At 42.2% G+C, this 18,455-nt stretch overlaps 1 protein-coding gene across 7 annotated transcripts; it reads right to left on the bottom strand.

Annotated features, from left to right (window-relative positions):
- Positions 1–226: 226 nt before the first annotated feature.
- On the bottom strand, positions 227–16,854 carry RHOH (ras homolog family member H). 7 transcript variants are annotated; one of them, XM_052682795.1, is made up of 4 exons: positions 15,271–15,613; positions 14,255–14,454; positions 12,040–12,114; positions 227–1,496 (listed from the first exon to the last, which is right to left on the bottom strand). In XM_052682795.1, exon 4 carries the CDS (start codon positions 1,272–1,274, stop codon positions 699–701), a length of 576 nt encoding a protein of 191 aa, XP_052538755.1. In that variant the 5' UTR covers positions 1,275–1,496; positions 12,040–12,114; positions 14,255–14,454; positions 15,271–15,613; the 3' UTR covers positions 227–698. The 7 variants fall into 7 exon arrangements, 6 of the variants coding, with proteins under 6 accessions (XP_052538755.1, XP_052538754.1, XP_052538758.1 ...); XM_052682794.1 differs by lacking the exon at positions 12,040–12,114; XR_008206701.1 differs by lacking the exons at positions 227–1,496; positions 12,040–12,114 and adding an exon at positions 12,121–12,756 and having other exon boundaries at positions 15,271–15,830.
- Between the last annotated feature and the right edge of the window lie 1,601 nt (positions 16,855–18,455).

Genomic DNA, 18,455 nt, shown 5'->3' with positions numbered 1-18,455 from the left:
GGGAATAGGACTAAGGTGAGAAAATAAATCTCACAGAGCCAACTATCAAATGTCACTACGTTTTGATCACTCCTATGCTGGACACAGTGTGTTTGATCACTGTTGGGCATGTGAAAGAAGTGCTAAGCTTGCCTGCAGGCCATTTACTATATGGATAGAATTATTTGCATCAGTGCTTAGATAGAAATTTAAAAACAAATTGCCAGGATTTTACAACAACATATACAAGAATCTTTTAAATAGATACACAGTGGTCAGATTTTATGCATTAGATTCTTAAAAAAAACAAAACCAACACACACAGACAGATATGTCAAGAGGGGAGGTTGATCCAGGTGAAGTTTGTCATGAAATAAATGCAGACAAACCAACAGCTGAGGAACACTGATAACAAAATCTGCACAACTATGAACCGTAAATCTCTAGGTTGGGTCTGCTTCAGTCCAGGACGGCAAATTACAAACACAGGGCTGTGAACAAAGGCCCCTGCCTGCATCTGTCATTTTTAAAGATAGCGCCCATGTGTGTTGGGTAGGGGAACAGAACTGACAGAGTGCACATCTGTTTTACTGGGGCCACCTGTACCACCGTCCTGGCAGGAGTCCTCCTGTCTTTGATTCGCTCCCATTATCTCTGCCGCAGCATCTTTGTGCAAAGGCAGAAACAACGAACGTAGGCAAAACCACTGCTGGCAGTCCTCAGAAGATCTTGCACTCGTTAATGGAGAAGAGTTTCCGCCTGTTCTGCCGCTTGGCTTGATTGACTGCTGTCCGCACAGCATACTCAAACACCTGCTGCACACCGCGGTTGCTGAGGGCTGAGCACTCCAAGTAGCCTTTGGCTCGCACATCCTGGGCGAGCCGCTTGCCGTCCATCGAGCTGATGCAGGAGGAGCGGTAGGGCCCCGATTCACGCTGGTCGGTCTGCGTGGCCACTACCAGCACAGGGACGCGGGGCAGATGGTTGCGGATCTCGCCAATCCATTTGCTCCTCAGATTCAGAAAGGAGTTGTGGTTTGCCACAGAGTAGCACATTAACACCACATCTGCCTGTTGGTAGGACAGGGGGCGAATGCCTTTGAAGGCATCGCTTCCAGATGTGTCCCAAAGGCCTAGGCTAATCTGTACGCCATCCATGAACACATCCACTCCAGTGTTCTCATACACAGTGGGTCTGTAGTTGTCTGGAAAAGTGTCAGAGATGAAACGTACCAAGAGAGATGTTTTTCCCACTGCAGAGTCTCCCACCAGCACGCACTTGATAGAATCCAACATTTTGTTTAAGACCGGGGCCAAGAACACCGTCCCGGTGCGGCAGAAGCAGGATGCAGAGAGGTCTCAGGGGCTGTCTAAATAACTTCCATTTGGGGAGAAGCTGTTCCAAATGTCTTTACTTCTGAAGACTTGATTCTGCCACTTGAGTCTAAAATCCCCTTCTCTCCCACGCGGCTCTGCAGTGCTGTTGGATTTAATTCTTCAGTGAGTCAAATGATGTTTCTGAAAGAAGAAAAATAAAATGTCACATTTATAGCCTACAGAGAACAGTTTGTTCTTCATCAAGACAAACTTTTCTGGTCAAATTTTTGGACAGCCATGGGGAGTGCCCCTCACAGATGATGCTGAACCTTGCCATTCCCTCCCAGCTGGCAGTGTGTGCAACAGCCATTCACATAAATAACTTTCTTGCTGCTCCACAGGAACTAGCAATCTTATCACCTCTGCCATTCTGCACAAAGACCAGCTTTTTTTTTTTTTTTTTCCCTAATTGTCTAAAGAACTGATGAAATAATGTTTGCTTTGGTGTAACTGTTCCTGACCTGCTTTCAGTGAAACATTTCCTGCCTCTGACTTTAACAAAGGCTGCCAAAATCCTGAATCCTTCTTAGTCAGTATAGATTCCTTTGAAAACATGCTCTTGTTCTCTAGAAGTAGTCACGAGAAAAAAAATCACTTCATGAACTGATTAGACAGTTTAAGCTATTCCGTAATGAGCAGCAACGCCAAACTGCTTGTGACAACAAGGAAGTAAAGACTTCAGATGTGAATCTTGACTGGCACGAACCTGAACAGTTTTCAAAAGCAATGTAGGATTCACAGCAAAAATACAAAAAGAGTTCCAAATGTTTCTTACAAATCAATTCCAACAAGCAAGAAGCACAAGCCAAAGAAAATCACACCAGTAATGCTGGCCTAGTCAGGCAATTTTATCAGAAGGGGATGCGGCTGCCCTAACATTTATTTAGTTTGTTGTAAAACTGAACTGAGAGTACTCATGCAATTGGTACATATGGAATTGCTTTTGAGCTCCTGCCAGCATTCAGTCAAATTTTCTTATTTTGAAAGTATTCGTCTCTTTCCCACTGGCTATGTGCAAGATTCATCCTCACCTATGGCTGCATAAAAATGCTACAAAAGTCACCAACTGCAAAACCAAAAGAAAATTAGCTCTACAAACTAGTTAGAAACTGGTTAAAAATATCACTGGCTAATTTCCTGCATATGTTACAAATATAATGTATTTCTGACTCCTTCACATATGAAAAGAGAAGCCTCACCATGAGGTTACTCTTGCTCAGAAATGAACGATAGCCACAAAAAATACATACTGGATATTACAGTAACACTTTCACTACACTAACTCCACCACCACCCCACATTTCTAGGACACTTAAAGCTTTGGCTTATCTCACAGAGGAAAAAAAAACAAACAACAAAGGAAAAGAAAAGCAGTAGGTGAGCCTAGAGGGAACATTTGTACAAGCATTGCCAACTGCTGCTGGCAACTCCCCTCCTTCCATTTTGCAACAAGGCATCCTCCTACCTCCTCACCTACCTCCTCTCATGCTGCCAGCATGCCTGCATTTCTCTCACCCAACACATCAGCTGAAGGAAGATGTGCCAGAGCTCAGATGGGGCGTGTTGCTTTATAGCAGTGGCTATGGGCTACGGGGCAGGTTTGTGCTTCCCCGAGTGACGGGTGTTTGCAGGAGCCACTGCGACAGACGTCACTTCCTGGTCGGTGTGCTCACCATCGCGGCCACTTCTAGGAAGTGAGATGGAGGCCGAGACACCGGCACTGCTGTCTGCTGGGAACTGAATGGGCTGCTCTGCCAGACCGAGCGCTGGTGGCAGCAGCTGGATGCTCAGCTTTAAGGCTTCGACGGGGATAACTTTACTGTTACTCCTGTGTTCCTCAAACAAGCACACAAGGGAATGAAACAAGATATTTGCAAAAGGTAACTATGAACATTCAAAAAGCCGGCCCAGGATACGTGGTATAATTACTTAAGTGCATCACTGTCTTTCCTTCAGGGTATTCTACTTCAATATTGTGTCAGCAGTACAGTTTTAAGACACCACTGTTCATCACAAGCCAGTAGATCATAATTCAGACAAAAGAGCTCCCAGGAGAAATACAGCACGTACCAGGTCTTTTCCTCAGAACAAACATTTCCCTGATGTAAGAACTCTTAAACACCTTTAGTTTCACTACTTTGTGTATATTTGAATGTGGGGAAAAATTAGAATGCCCAAGCACAACTTCTGCTATTCCACAAACACCAAAGAAGAGAAAGATGGAGAAAAGGACTGTTGAGGTACACAGATTAGTGATAACCAGGTCTAATTTTCTGGCAGCTTTACAAGGAAAATATACAAATGGTCAAAGCCCAGAAAAGGCTAGTCAACACACAGTAATAAAAGACAAAGTAGTCCGCTGTGACAGTGCAGAGAATTTAAAGCAAAGAGAACCATAGAATATCCCAAGTTGGAAGGGATCAGTAAGGATATAATTCACTGATCAACTGTACACAACCAGGCCCATGTTCTGGTCCCAAGGGCAAACTGGAGTCAGTCCTGATCTTGCCTTTCTTTGCAGCCAGCTGAGTTCACATGCTATCATGTATAGCAGGGACCATGTAAGCGCATATTGGAGAGGTGTGTTAAAGCTCTCGTGCAGCCTGTTGTTGACCTGGCCTCAGGAGAGGAGAAGTAGTAATGTATTAAAATGGTTACATAAGCTCATCTCAATTAATGGAAAAACCTTTAGATGAAATATCAATAGAAAACAATGTCCTTTAAAGGACAGGCCAGTACAGGTCACCTCTACCCATCAGTATACAGACGGTTGTGTAAATGTTTGCAGAAGATTTGGTTCCCTTCTCTAGTACTATGTTACAGTCTTGGTCTGACACTACATCATTTAAAATCTTGCCTTGCCTGCACAAAAGCTTGGAATCACACGTGGCTGAGTTTCAGCTGCTGAAGGATTTCTTTCCAACAATTTGTTTTCCTAATTTTACCAATTCTATCAAATCCATTTTGTATCTGGAATTCCAGATATAAACATATTTTTAAAAAAAAAAAAAAACAAACACTATTTTGGCTGTATTTTCCCCCACTTGTAAAAACAACAAAATGTATTTACATAACATGGTGAAGGTTTTTATAATATTATTAAGCATAAGAATATATATCTCATTCTGATGCGGTCATTACAAAAAGGGACTGAATCAAAGTTTATCAGCTCAATCAAACGGGGTTTTCATTTATGCCAGGACAGTTTCTGGCGTCTTCTGTAAGGTCACTGTGAGTGTGGCTCAGTGTGGTGAAACATCTGTAGGGGATGGACAGTACCTTGTGATGGGAGGAAAGGGTTGGGAAGTCCTGATTTTAAACCCTATTTTGTATATTGATTGTGCAGCTTCACGTAGATATGGATTCAGAAGAGATTAGTTCATATATAAACAAAACCATGTAGGCAAGACAACAGGCTTTTTAGACATTACCCTGATCTGGCAGTCACAAAATGCTTCAGAGATCTAAGGCAATTAACATGCTATTATTGTCCTTATCCGGTTCCTACCACAATTATACCTTACTGCAGTTCCTGTTGATATCAGGATAAGAGCAGGCTAATTTTTCAGCTTGAGCAGTGTGTACAGTAGCTCCTGAAGAGAACTGATGCTGAGAGGAAGCAAAAATATTTGTACTAATAAAAAAAAAAAAGTTGAAAACCCCTGGAGAGACTTCCAGTTTCCAAGCAATGCTTGATTGCACATTGTCTTTGCCTGCACGCATTTCTCCTTAAGTCCCACCTCCAGCAGAGATGAGGTCTGCAAAGCAGTGTCTACAGCATATTTCCACCAGTAGGTTATAATCACAGCTCATTCCAGCTGTGCTGCAGATGCATAAAAACTGTCATCATGTCTCTTATTTAGAGAACCTCAAGGACAGAAAGGAGATGTGGAGACTACTGTCAGTGACTACTGTCACTGACCAGACAGCACAGATCTTTTTTCTGAGCCTCCACCTCTACAAGTACACTGACTGGGGTCTAAGAGCACCTCCTGTGAGCAGAAGGAGAAAGAGGAGGAAGAAGAAAGTGAAGAAGGAGGACTTGCAGAAAATCAAGATAGGGTAGAGAAGCCACTGCCTGGTTAGGGGCAACACCCAGAAGGTGCAGCAGGGAGACAGATGCCTCCCTGACACTGTGGATCCAGTCTGCATGACCCACTAGATCACCAGGTCACCAATGTCATGCCATCCTGTTTTCAGCTCCATGAGCAAATCATACCTGCTCTGTTCAGACACTGCTGCCACAGCATGGGGCTCCTGAAAACCTGTGCATGGACTGCAGTCTATCTGGAGATTGCCTCTGGTCTGCAAGCAAATGGCCCCTTGCTGCCAAGTCTTCTGTCTCATAATCATTAATCTGCTGCTCTAACATTTGCATTAGCTGCCTCCTGTTTTTTAATCCTATTTTAAGATTTTGATATATCACACCAAGTAGCCCTGGTCTTGCTGGTCTAGGAAACTGCCTCCCTTTCTTTTCAGACAGTGTCACCGTTGCAGACCGTCCTGCTATTCGGTGGTGGTAGTGCTGCCACTAATGGGAATGGGCAAACAGGCTACACCTTTGCAAGGTGCTGCATCTTTTCCCCAAAATAATCCACCAAAAAAAAAAATCTGAATTCGCTTTCCAAGCAAGCTATCACACGCTCCATCGTTATTTCCCAGCCCAAGAGCAAGATGGCAGATTACTGGCCAGCTGGTGCTTCAGCCCTCTGGTGCATTTATGACAATCTCTCAACGTCTTTTGCTACTTTAAAGAATTGTGAGGACACCTGGAGGAGAGCTTTTATATAGATATTTTAGCCCTAAATACAATGATACCTGCAATGGCTTCCTAAAGTTGGAAGTGCAAGCAACACGCAATGAATCCACATTATTAAAGTCAAGATGTCTTGCATTCTCAAAAAAAAATTTTTTTCCAGCATTAAATAAAATTGCAGTCATAACAACTTAGAAATTTTTCAATCATTACCTTATTCACAAAACTGAAAATCTGTTCCTGTTTTACAATTTGAGCACTTCATTTTGAAAAAAATGCAAAACTGAAATTAAAAAAACCAGCAGTTTATTAAATTTGTAGAAAACGGATGGAGGCTTCTCTAGGAACTTTTAAGAAAATTACTGTTGGATGAATACAACGCCTGAAAATTTAAACCTCAGCTGCTTTATTTGGCATTTTTAACAATTGAAGGAAATAATTTATGATCAGATTTCAGTCATCTTGCTAACTTTATTATTAGTAAGTGAGCACAAGTAGTCAGATTTAAAATAAAAACCCTCATTTTGAGACTGGGAAGTCTTGCTATAAAACAATTACAAATACAGATCAGTGTTATTTGGAGTGAGACAAGAGTCCCAATAAAGGAATGGAAGCTTTCCTCATAAGAGAATGTACATAGGTCACTCACTCTGAAATCATTGCCTTCTTCTTCTTTCCATGGAACCATGGAAAATGCAACAGATACAAAGAGTACAATAATACTATTAGACTGAGCAAATTCTCGGCTACAAGACACTATTTCTTAACATAGTCACCACCATTAGTCATGCATTTTCACCAGCGATGAACAAGAACCGATATTCCATGCTATAAAAATCGGTAACAGCGTAGATGACCTACTGCTGCTAATGCTGAAACACACCAGCCACTGCCTCACTGTGTCACGTCCACTGTTTGGTCCCCACAAGTGTTCAGCATGCATCAGTGAATGTCAGTGGGTACCATTTTTTCTGCACGAAGGGAATTCAGTGACACACCTTTGCTTCATATGCAATTCCATGTCGGACACCATTTTGTCAGAGTGCCCCTCTGCTGCCATCTGTAGCAGAACATTGGTGGGAAGATCCAACCTCTACTGCCGTACCACCAACACCCACCTCTGTCATCGTGGGCCAAAATAATAAAATAGGAAGCACTGCCTTCGGGGCAGCCCTCATATACGTTTACACACATGCTTACACAGGTGTCTGATAGTACAATTATTTACATATATAAGTACTGGATAATGACAAACCTGAAGATCTATTCAATTTTTTTTATAGACACTAAGAAATTCTTTTAGTTAACCAATTAAATAACAGAAATATTTATCTTCAAGAACACTTCATATGCAATTAATCACACTTTGGTTCAGCTACTTATAAATTAAGCATGAACACAAATAATTAGAACCACTCTAAAAATTAGCAAAAAGACTTGTGTATTGATTCGAGAACTTAAATTCAATAGAAGTCAATTCTGCAGCAGTAAGTACCTGCTTCAGAATTCAAGCCATGAGTCTAAAGCCATTCTTTGTCCATGTTTATGGGGCAGAGTAAACTACAGACTTACGGTATTAGAAGCCCTGGAGGACATTTTAAAAATGGACACATTTTCAGGATAAATTTTGCATCCTCTCCAAATACAACATGTGTAAGCCTGATGCAGAGGGTAAGGCCCTTCACAAAGGACTGGCCCATTTTCTGCTCTCAGCCTGGTCCAGCAGCCTCCAAAGCCAGCAGCACATTGTGCCCAAAGTATTGCATGTACCCCTACACTTACCAAGCATTTCCCATTTCAAGATACAGGGTATGTCACTTTCTTTTCCCCACTCTTCTCTGCAACAACATTTCTTTCCCGCTCTTAAACACTGAAGAAAACCTTGAGTGTCAGCATAAACACAGCCTTAAATAGAACTAAATCACGCTACTGTGCAAATGTCACGCACGTACATGCTCAAGCACTGACATGCTCCAACCATCTGCCTGCCTACATCCCCTTGTAGGCTCTGCCTCTGTACACATACACACATTTAGCTGTATGTACCTTCACCACTGACTACACCGCAGAACTACTTTTGTGTCCAGATGGGGATACAGACACGCTTGCAGACGAGCACGGACGAAGCGCTATGCACTGACTACTGCATTATCAGACATCCCAAATGGCCCAATATCTGAATGGCTCCAGCCCTAAGGCAGAGCTCCACACAGCCCTAACTAGCTGCATCGCAGCCAAACCAAAGGTCTGGCGCTACAGGTGGTGCAGTATTTGATATTTGACTTCAATGAGAATACTCCGTGTGGAGAGTTATTCACAGGTGGAAAGGTTTGCAGCTTTGGGCCCCAAACCACTTCAAATTTTTCATGTCACATCCTCTTTTTAACACAGTTCACCTCTCTTGAAGTTTGAGGCAAATCAAAAGAACGCTCACAACATATTTTTGTAGACATTTTTATAGGTTTAATTCTTAAATTAAAAAAAGAAATTTTTTTTTTAGTTTAAATGAGAAGCACTCTTTTATTGCCAATCTCCAACAAAGATGTGCTCTCTTTCCAGCAAGCCTACCCCTCTCCCTGTTTCTACCTGCATCATTTGACCCCCTGTAGGCACATGCATAACGTACACCATCATTAGAATGGTTAAAGAATCCATTTTTCTCTCACTCACACACAATTAACATCCTTTACTTTCATAGGAGAGTAATTTCTTGTAGAACAAAGCACTATCTGCTACCCGAATGCATGAAACATATGTGCACATATATGGAAAATAAATCAAAATAAATCAGTATATTTTTAAAAGCATAAATATTGCAATAATTAATCTATGCATATACATACAAAAGTTTGACATCCACAAATATATGTATATATAGATATGTATGTAGATGTACACTGAAACTCATTCATTTGCAGATGACTGCTATTGATTGCTTTATGAAACATATTAAGATATTTCATCCTCATTTTAAAATCTACGTGCAGCTTTTGCATCAAACAATGGATACGTTACTGAAATTACTTTTTTTATTTTTTGATTGAAATGGAATGGTCACGGTCTTCACATTACTTTATTTCTATGTATAGGTGTGCACATGTGTTTGTATCCACACAAGCAGCAATGATCACTCAGCTAGATCTGGAATTGCAATAGCATAGGTATATGATTGATTATATAAGGAAATAAACACACATTCACACACGTTAAACAATTACTTCTCTACCATACACACAGCCATTGCAGTTTTAGTTACATTGTTATAACACAGGACAGTAAGTTGTTATTAAGCAGATACGTGAATTTACATTAAACCCCCCAGATGTGCAGCATGGTGACATGCTAGAACTAATGACCATGCACCCCACAAACACACCTGTGTTCCCAGAGAAGAGGGCTCTCGGGCCCATGCCGAGCCCACAGCTGCAGACGGCTGCCTGCAGTGTGGTTTGGCTCTGACCTGGGCAGCATCACGCTCCTGTCCTGTGCTTGCACAGCACCCAACCTTCTTGACTACGTCCCTTAAAAACGCTACCAAGTGATCAACATTAACAACATAGCTAGCAGCTCATACAGAACAATACAGCTGATGTAACGCCCTTCTCAGCGTTGAAAAAAATTGAGAAATATTCATTCTACTGCTTCTAACCTCCATGGATCCCTCATAAGATCACCAAGGTTACTGTTAGACATCTATTTGGGTGTAACTTTGCTCTGTGTTTATGAAATCTCTATCACAATAAACAGGCTCTCAGCCTGCATCTTCTCCTCTAAACCTGGGTGGTTCTCCATGTTCATTAAATTAAGCATTTACCAAAGTTCGATTTCAGTGAGAGGTCAAGGTGGAGAAGGAAAACATTAGAAGAGGATTATCACATTTGACAGAAGATTATTTTTGCATATTTTATGATAAGAATAAAAAAAAAAAAATGTTGAATCTATACATGTTTTGAGCAGCAAATTATAACTTGTCATTTGATGTAACAATGCAGAATAAATGACTTCTTGCTAAGATACATAGCAGTTGGCTTTATTTTTTGCTTCAGGAAGAATGCCCCAGATCACTCACTGCATCTCATGGTTCTGTTTGCTCTGTTTACTCTGTCTGATGAATGTAAACCACGAGTAAAAGCCAGAGCAAAGCCAGAGTAAGTAAGCAACAACAATTTGATTGGTTATTAATTTTGTAACACTGAGAAACCGGCTGACAATTTTAGGTTTTCTCCTTAGAATAGCCAGTAAGAATAAGGATTTTCTTGCCTCAGCCTTTATTCAACTATTTAAAATCTTAACCTAGATTTCACCCAGAGGGAAACAGCCAACCATCAAAATTCATTTTGAAATGTTGTGTATGTGTACGCCGATTAAAATGTACGCACAAATGTAAAAAGGGCTGTCTCAGAAGCAATGTCAGTCACCGTGCAAGTAGAAAGTGCAGTACAAAACATACAGTTATCACAACCTTTCCACTTCTGTTGATTTAAGGTCTTGTTTTATAAATTAAAAAAGGCATTGGCATCCATAGTCTAACCCACAACTTGTGCACCAGGCACAATAGTAAAATCAGATTATATGTTACAGGTAGAAATTGTTGTTTTAGTGGGGTTTTGCTTTGTTTTGCTACATAGCCTCCCCAAAATTCCTTAATTGTAGTAACTGAATTAAACTCAGTAAATGAGTAAGCTCCCTTCACTTTTCCACAAATCCAATACTTAAATCTCATGTCACTTTTATATAAGATAATAAAATGTAACATTGCAGACAGCAGCGAGTCATGTGGTATAGGTTAAGAGGAGAAAAGGCTCTGCTCTACCACCAGAAATAATATTTAAATCCTTCTCGCTTATTCTTCAGTTCAGTACGTTGAGAAGCCGCTTCAGATAGTGAAAGCTGACATTTGTTTGGTTTAAAGATCATGCAAATCCCCCATGCTATGGTAAACCTTACTGAAGAGGTTTTCTCTTTTTCAGTGGGAAGCATAGAAAATGACACGCTACATTTTTCCTTGATTTTTGCATACTTTGCGTGAGAATGATCACACAAAAAGAGAGATTTTAGGAGACCTATGTTTGAACGTTATGCAAACATTTTCTGTGCTTTATTTCTGGGAGACTTGATTTAAACTCAGACATTTAAAACATCAATTCCTCCAAAATTAAAATTCCACTTGAAAGAGACGTGAAATTTAAAACTAGCACTTTGACTAATGAGGACAAAAGAAATTACATAAGGGATTTTTAAGACATATGTTTAATAATACATTTTTTGTGAGAAAATTATAAGCACACCAAGGAGCCTAACGGATGATCAAGCGTATCGCTAATTCAGTAAATGAATTCTAGAGAATTCGCCAGTTTTTAAGCACAGTTACTCAGTTTAAGAAAGCATGTTACAAATAAACTGTATGTCCCCAGGCTCTCCTGGCACATCTTTCAGCAAATAAGGAAAGCTGGATGGAAAGATTTTGTATTTCAATGAGAGCGTGCACAACAGGTAATCAAACCAGCTAAACCACATAGGGGTCTTGTTCTCACACAGGAGAAACAGCGTTATCTGCAGTTTGACTTGAACTAGGATAACCTTCAAAAGCAAGTGCTCAGCACTCATGAGGAGAAGAGGTATCACCAGCTGGTCAAACATCCCCAATTGGGCTGGCTGTATCAGTTCTTGAGACTGCTATTCCATGCTCATGTGCAACAAATGGCACAGTAAGCTGTGCTCAACCACAGCCCTTCATGCTGACTTCTGCTGGGCAAGGTGTTCGTACCCTTTCCGGCACACGTTGGGTCTTTCCTGCATGATATGTCACTGCAGCCCTTTGGGGAAACCCCCGAGCCATAGCAGATGAACCTGTGGTTTACAGCAAATTCCTAGAGCTGATAATTTCATCCAATAGATGCCAGCATGCCCGGTCAACACCACACTCACTGGTAAGAAATTTGCACTTTGTAGCATCTGAGAGAAAGGACCAAATACAATTCCTTGCGCAAATGTTGGTTCTTCCTGCAATGGGAGAAATATCAGCACACAGCTACTCTCCCAGCTGTCCTTCAGCCAGCCTCCAGCACCACCTCCAGAGCTGCAGCAACCATTACTCCGCACTCTGCCAGCACCCGTTCATCTTACATCCAATACATCAAGGCTGCCTACTAGTGAATTCCACTGCTCATGTCCACTGCTGCGTTGCAGAGGTTGTTCTGCCTCCCCGTGCTTCTCCTTCTACTGGTATCAAAGCTTTGGGAAGGTGAGGAATGTTTTCCTCATTTCTCTACTGAGATCAGAAATGAAGCACAATATAATTCTGCTAAACAGATTATGAAACCATGTTTGGTTTTGTGGAGAAGTGTTGCAGAGAAGACCACAGATTACGTTGTTACATTGCTTTGCAGTATTTCTCATATTTGTGCGATCCTGCGCAGGATTTGTGTATTGCTTTAATAGCAGGCTTGAGACAGCAGCTGCCAACTTCCATTCTAGACTACCACCACTCGGATTATCCCAAGATTGTGCAGCTGTTAGCACTTTCTGTGTCATGGAAACAGTTAAAAACAGCTGTATTACTAAAAATCACACACCGCTGGCCAGGGTGAGAACCTAATTTGGAAGTGATGTCACACTGTGCAGAGTGATGCCTGAAACTCAAGACTGTGAAACAGACAAGTCTCATGGTTATTCATTTCATTTCTTCCCAAACAAAGCTCAAAAGAATTATAAAAAAATACTGTGATTTTTTCAGTGTATAAGCACTGCCAAATTGAATTAATCATTTGAACAATGCAGTCAATAATACCTGCCCGTTCCTTAATTAAAACTGTAGACTCACAGGGCCAACGTTTTACAAAGAAAATGGAAGCATTCAATTTAGGGGGATGTTCTTCAGTGAAAATCCTTTTTATTTACAGCTCTTAACCCAGCTGCTGCTATGTATCAGAATGGCACAGAAATAATAAGAACAGCAGACACTCATCCCTCTGCCTCAATGTCCTCCTAATGGGTTATGAGAAATAACATGGAGGAAAGGCCACAAGTACTTCCGCTGATGCTGTACAGGATGGGCCAGTGGCTCAGCCTACAAGCCTGTCACCACAAACTCTGCTCATTTCCTGCGAGCTCTGAGTACACTGCAAAGTGCCCACTTGCACTGCTGAGGATCTGTATGGTTTGCTCCTAGCTGTGCGAGAGATTGCCTCCTGACACCATCGGCAGCTGTGATCGAGTGATGCAGCTTTAGTGCCAACCGCTGCTGTTGGGTCCATGCAGCAGGCAAATGACTTCTGTTTCATCCTCAAACTGAGGCACAATCTGTTAAATCTCTGCGTGCAATCATTTGCTTGTGAAAGCAGGTTACCAGGTGGGAAAAATATCTTCAGTAACGCTCTATAAGTGAGGCCCCAATATAAAACCATATTCATGGTTTTATTGTGCTGCACGATATAGGGACCGTTCTCTGACACAGCTGGCTGTAGGGGGACCAATCCTTTTCTACAGGCCCATCTTACACTGCTTTGGAACAGCAATGTTTCCTTAACATGGGATTAAGGGTTAATAATCTACAGCCACTTTGCCCTGCTGATGGACTACAAATTTAGGTCTTGTCATATCTCAGAGTCAAGCCCATTTTTTCTGTTTTAATTCTTCACTCTGAACCTTAGACAGCAAGCAGAGCTTATTTATAAAAACACATTTTCTGTAAATACAAAGCTACAGCTTTCCTTGGTTTCTGACATCTAATCTAGTGCTTATATACCTGAGCATCACACCCCACCAAGGCCCAGTCTCTCTCAGTGCAACAGCAAGCAAGCAAATGCAGAGGTTTTTTTGCCCAGCAGAAGCTGACAAAGGCCCAGACATGGTATCCTCATCAAGTCTGTGCCCACCTTTACCTGTGTGATACCTCTTCAGACCTGCATTTGAAAACTGATATTTATAATTAAAGTCAAACGAGTATATTCATATTTTTTCTACTTAAATATTTGGACACACCCATTGATCAAAATGGCATATTTTAGAAGTATCAAACATGAAGAGACATGGCACAATGCAAAATCCCACCATGTTCTGACAGCAGAGCAGAAAGGCAAGCACTGACACCAAATAAACGCTGGTAGATCTGATAACAACCAGCCAAACTCACTTATCCTACCTTCCCCCACAACTGTTTTCTTCAAGGTAAATCCTGTGTTCAAGCTGTCCTTCTGCAGATGCCACAGCTTCACTCCTGTCCCATTCACAGGTGGAAGCTCAGCTGAAAGAAGCGGGCAAGTCTGAGGCCAGGTTCAGATTCTGCATGGGGACCTGTGCCAGAGGGTTGGTGCTGGCTCTGTATGCTCCCTCTTCATTCACCTGTGAGCAGGATGTAGAAATGTGTGTGCACAGATTGCACACAAGTGCACACTGCTGTCAAAAGTAATCCCACAGGACACAGCCAGCTCAGAAGCAGCCAAAAAACAGCTGTGGGGTGAGATGAACACAGGCAGCTATGCAGGCAGCAGCACAGCCCTTCTTCCATTTCTGCACCCAGTGGGCCAGCAGCTGGGGAGCCAGAGCCAGTGATGGAGATCTCAGCGAATTAAATCTACTTCCAATCTCATTTCAGTCCTAAGAATTTAGATTTCACCTTTCTCAGGTTGTCACTGATGATACTTTCATCTAAATTTGCTCTGAAACTTTTAAGACAAGGCAGAATGTTTTTCTCATCACCACAGCGTACTCCACAACTAAGGAAGAGAGACATATCTGGAGATAAAGACGCCCATTGCTCCTGGCTTCATGCTCCTTATAGCAGCAGTGGGGTCTGAATCAGACCTACTATTTCCAAAATAATTCACATTTTCTGTTTTTCTATACATTAGTTAGCACTTCAAACAGTGGTGTGGCATGGCCCATCATGCCAGTTTTCCTCATTTGTACAGGGTCTTTTTGTGCTGAAATAGGAACAAACTCAGCAACAAACAGAAATCCCAATGATAGATGGGGTGGGATGAGACCAGCACTTAACAGAGTATCACGGTGCTGGAGACAAAACAGATGGTATAAAGTAGAACCAATCACATATATCCATATCACAAGTTTATTAATAAAAGTACATGCAAAGATATTGAATTTGATCCAGAATCCAAATTCTAGTTACGACATTCAGAAGAAAGAGAAAGAACTTACCAGAGGCAGGAAGCAGAGCGCGGCTGTTAAAATAGACGTTACGGAAGTCAGCTACTAGGAGCAAGGGCAGAGAGAAAATGAAGAGCGGAGAGCTGCGCTCTTCGGTGTTCAGATGGACTTCTTTTCTTAGCAGGTTCAAAAAAACTATATTATAAAGATAGAAGGGGGAAAAAAGCAAGCGGTAAGCAGGGACCGCTGCACATACAGGCCACATTAGCCAGGGCTGGGCCAGCAGAGAGCGGGCCGAGATGTGCTGTGACGAGGAGCAGCGCAGGGGTGAGGGTACGTCAGCTTCCTGGTGAGCTCCTCCGTGCCTGTGTGGGTTTGGTTGCGGGCTGATGTGTGAGCATCCCGCTGCTGGGGGTTGGGGCAGCACGGCTGTGGCCTGCAGCACGCTTGCTCTTTGCAGGCTGCTGCTCCCAGGGCTGCTCGAGGCGAGGCACAGTACAGCCTAGCAAGCAGTGTTCATCTAGCTGACCCTCTGCAAGCTGAGGGCAGGTACTTTCAGAGCTTTGCCTGAATTCAGTGAGGATTGCCCCATATTGTACATCAGAACAAGCGCACTGACCAGCAGCAGCAGTGAGGGATTGCAGGCATGGAGAAACCTGCCCAGCACAGGCAGCAGCTCAAGCAGGCCAGGCTCTCATGGCATCTAGCATTCCTGCTACAGCACTCCAAGGAGAGTTTCAGGATTTCCAGTGCCTGGCCCACAGTCCATAGTGCAGAAGCCACGAGCATTTCCCACTCCCAAGCTCCCTGCATACTCTTTCCTGCCTCAACCCGTGTGTGCAATGATCCCCCTGTCCTTGCTGTCTTTCCCACAGACACAGCATCTGGCTGCAGCGAGCAGGAGGTGGCACAGGACACTACATGGCTGCCCCTGAGCCAAATGTGAGGAGCCCTGACCCTGCCCAGAATGGAGGTCAGCTGCTCCTCAGCCACACACAGCAGCAAATCTCCTGGCAACCTTAAGACCAGACTCTTGAGACAGAACCTGAGACCAACCCAGAAAATATTCTTGGCCCATTTTAGGAACAAGTCACTCCTGACCATGCTTTGCCACATTGCAGGAATAAGTGCCAGATCCAGGACCAAAGCCATGCATTTTATGTTCACTACAGGATGGGAATGCTCTAATAAAGAGAGCCAGCAGATTTCTCCACAACAGCTTTATCCTCATATAACGCACTCCCACATAAAGTTATACTGCTTCCAAGAACGATTAAAAAAAGTAATAAAAATTCAGAAAAAAACTATGAGATAAAGCAAAAAGGAAAAAAAAAAAAAAAAATCATTTACACACAGATGAAACACAGCTTGTGCCTGTATAATCAATGAACATAAAGATGCTATAACTATGAAATAAACAAGAGAGTTTGGCAAAGCAGACTATAATAACAAAAAAGGAGAATAGATAAAAGGTTACCTGCATCCTGGGCTCACTGCAAAACTCCAGAGCAGGGATCTCCAGAAGAGATCCTTTCCCACTGGCAGTCAGCTCTTAAATGGCTCTAGGAGAGGTGCAGCCAGGCTCCACCCTTCCGGCAGCACAGGAGAATTGCCTTCACCTGTGCTCCCAGGGCTGACTCATTGCTCACCTCAGGTGGTTGATCAGAGGTTCAGGCCGTGATTCAGCAGTTCCCATACAGTGCCAAAAATATAAATAGCTGCTAAACTAACATTACCTATGTAGAAACACTGTAGAAGTGCTGACACGAGGCTTGCAGAGCAGTGCTGCACAGTTAGGCTGGGGAACCAGTTTGTTGCTTTTCCCCATGTAAAGAAACGAATTCAGTTAATTATCACTAGGGATGAAGACAAGTAAAGGCAGCTCGCAGAAGGTGGTTTTGAATAGTCTTTTCCTAAAAATACTAACTTTCCTTTGAGATTTTGGATAAGGAGCTTCAACACCTTATGAGAAAACTTGCACTGCTTGCTTCTCACACTGAACACCTGTTCTTCCATTTTTCACTAGGTTTAGGTTACCCAACACCAGAACGTGCAATCAGGCAAAAAGTTTCCATTGCAATCATGATTAAGAAAGTCAGACACCCAAACATTCTGAGATGTTTCCACTAGAATGCTGTGGCTCAGAAGCAGAGAAATAGCTACCATTTGCAAATAATATTGATAGTAGTGCCCTAGGTGATCATCACTCATTTTAGGTCTGCTACAGATAGCAGCTGCTCAAAAAAATCAACTTTTTTTTTCTGCTTTGTACTGCAGACTAATCCAGATGTGAGGCCATCTGGGTAAGCAGCTTGCATATTAGATAAAGAGCTCATCCATCTGTAAAATACGTCATAAACAGCATTTGAATTGAGTGAGCTCTGTGAAAAAAAAAACAAGGATGTACGATGAATGTGATCTAACGTCTCAGTTTCCACCATGTTCTTCCATTGTGCTTCCTGGAGCATCTTGACCCAATAATTTCCTAAATATATGTGAATATCATAGAGGGATTTTTTAGTGCTTCTGTTCTTCGTGGAGTTTTTGAATAAAAATTGGAGAGTTTTCATAGCGATGCACATGTTCCACATAGCCTTGTTCTATGACTTGACTTTCTAGTGACCAGGAATACTGCACGTCACCTCCAGCTCCACGCTCACCGCTCAGCATTCAGGCAGTTCCAAAGGCAGGTTCAATATTGCAGCCTAAATGATATCTTTTCCTTGAAACCTGTTTTTTTGTTGTTGTTCTTGCCTTTGTTGCTTCAGCTTTTCTGCCCCTATTCACCTCCTCATGCTGTGCAATGAAGGGGAACATCTGGCTGTAAGAGAATATTGCTATTACAGCCAAAAATACCTTACTTCTCCTTTTTATACTCGGTATGAGTCATGAAGTGGGACTTTCAGAAACAAACACCTCGTTGTGGAAAATATTTATGAGGGTGGAGTGGAGGGTTGCAGATATGTATGTCTTTATTGAAAACTAAGTTGACAGCAAAAAATGTAGTCTTAAAACTCAAGTAACTGAGAGTTTCAATTGTGTACGATAATACCACCCAGAGTCTTATCGTGTTAGACTTGTTAGGCTGATTGTTAGTGAAAGGCCATATTTGTCCCTTAATCCATTGATCTATTTCTCACTCGGAGAAGGCAGCAGGATGCAGATTTTGGGAATGGAGCTAAGCAAGCTGCCCTGTCAACTCTGCCTGATTTCATTTTTGTTCTTACATTTGCTCA

This window comes from Tympanuchus pallidicinctus, unplaced genomic scaffold (genome assembly GCF_026119805.1).
Source record: "Tympanuchus pallidicinctus isolate F22 unplaced genomic scaffold, pur_lepc_1.0 scaffold2, whole genome shotgun sequence".
NCBI classification, from domain to species: domain Eukaryota; kingdom Metazoa; phylum Chordata; class Aves; order Galliformes; family Phasianidae; genus Tympanuchus; species Tympanuchus pallidicinctus.
Note: the sequence above shows the minus strand (reverse complement) of the source record. Positions and strands in the feature narration are given on the sequence as shown.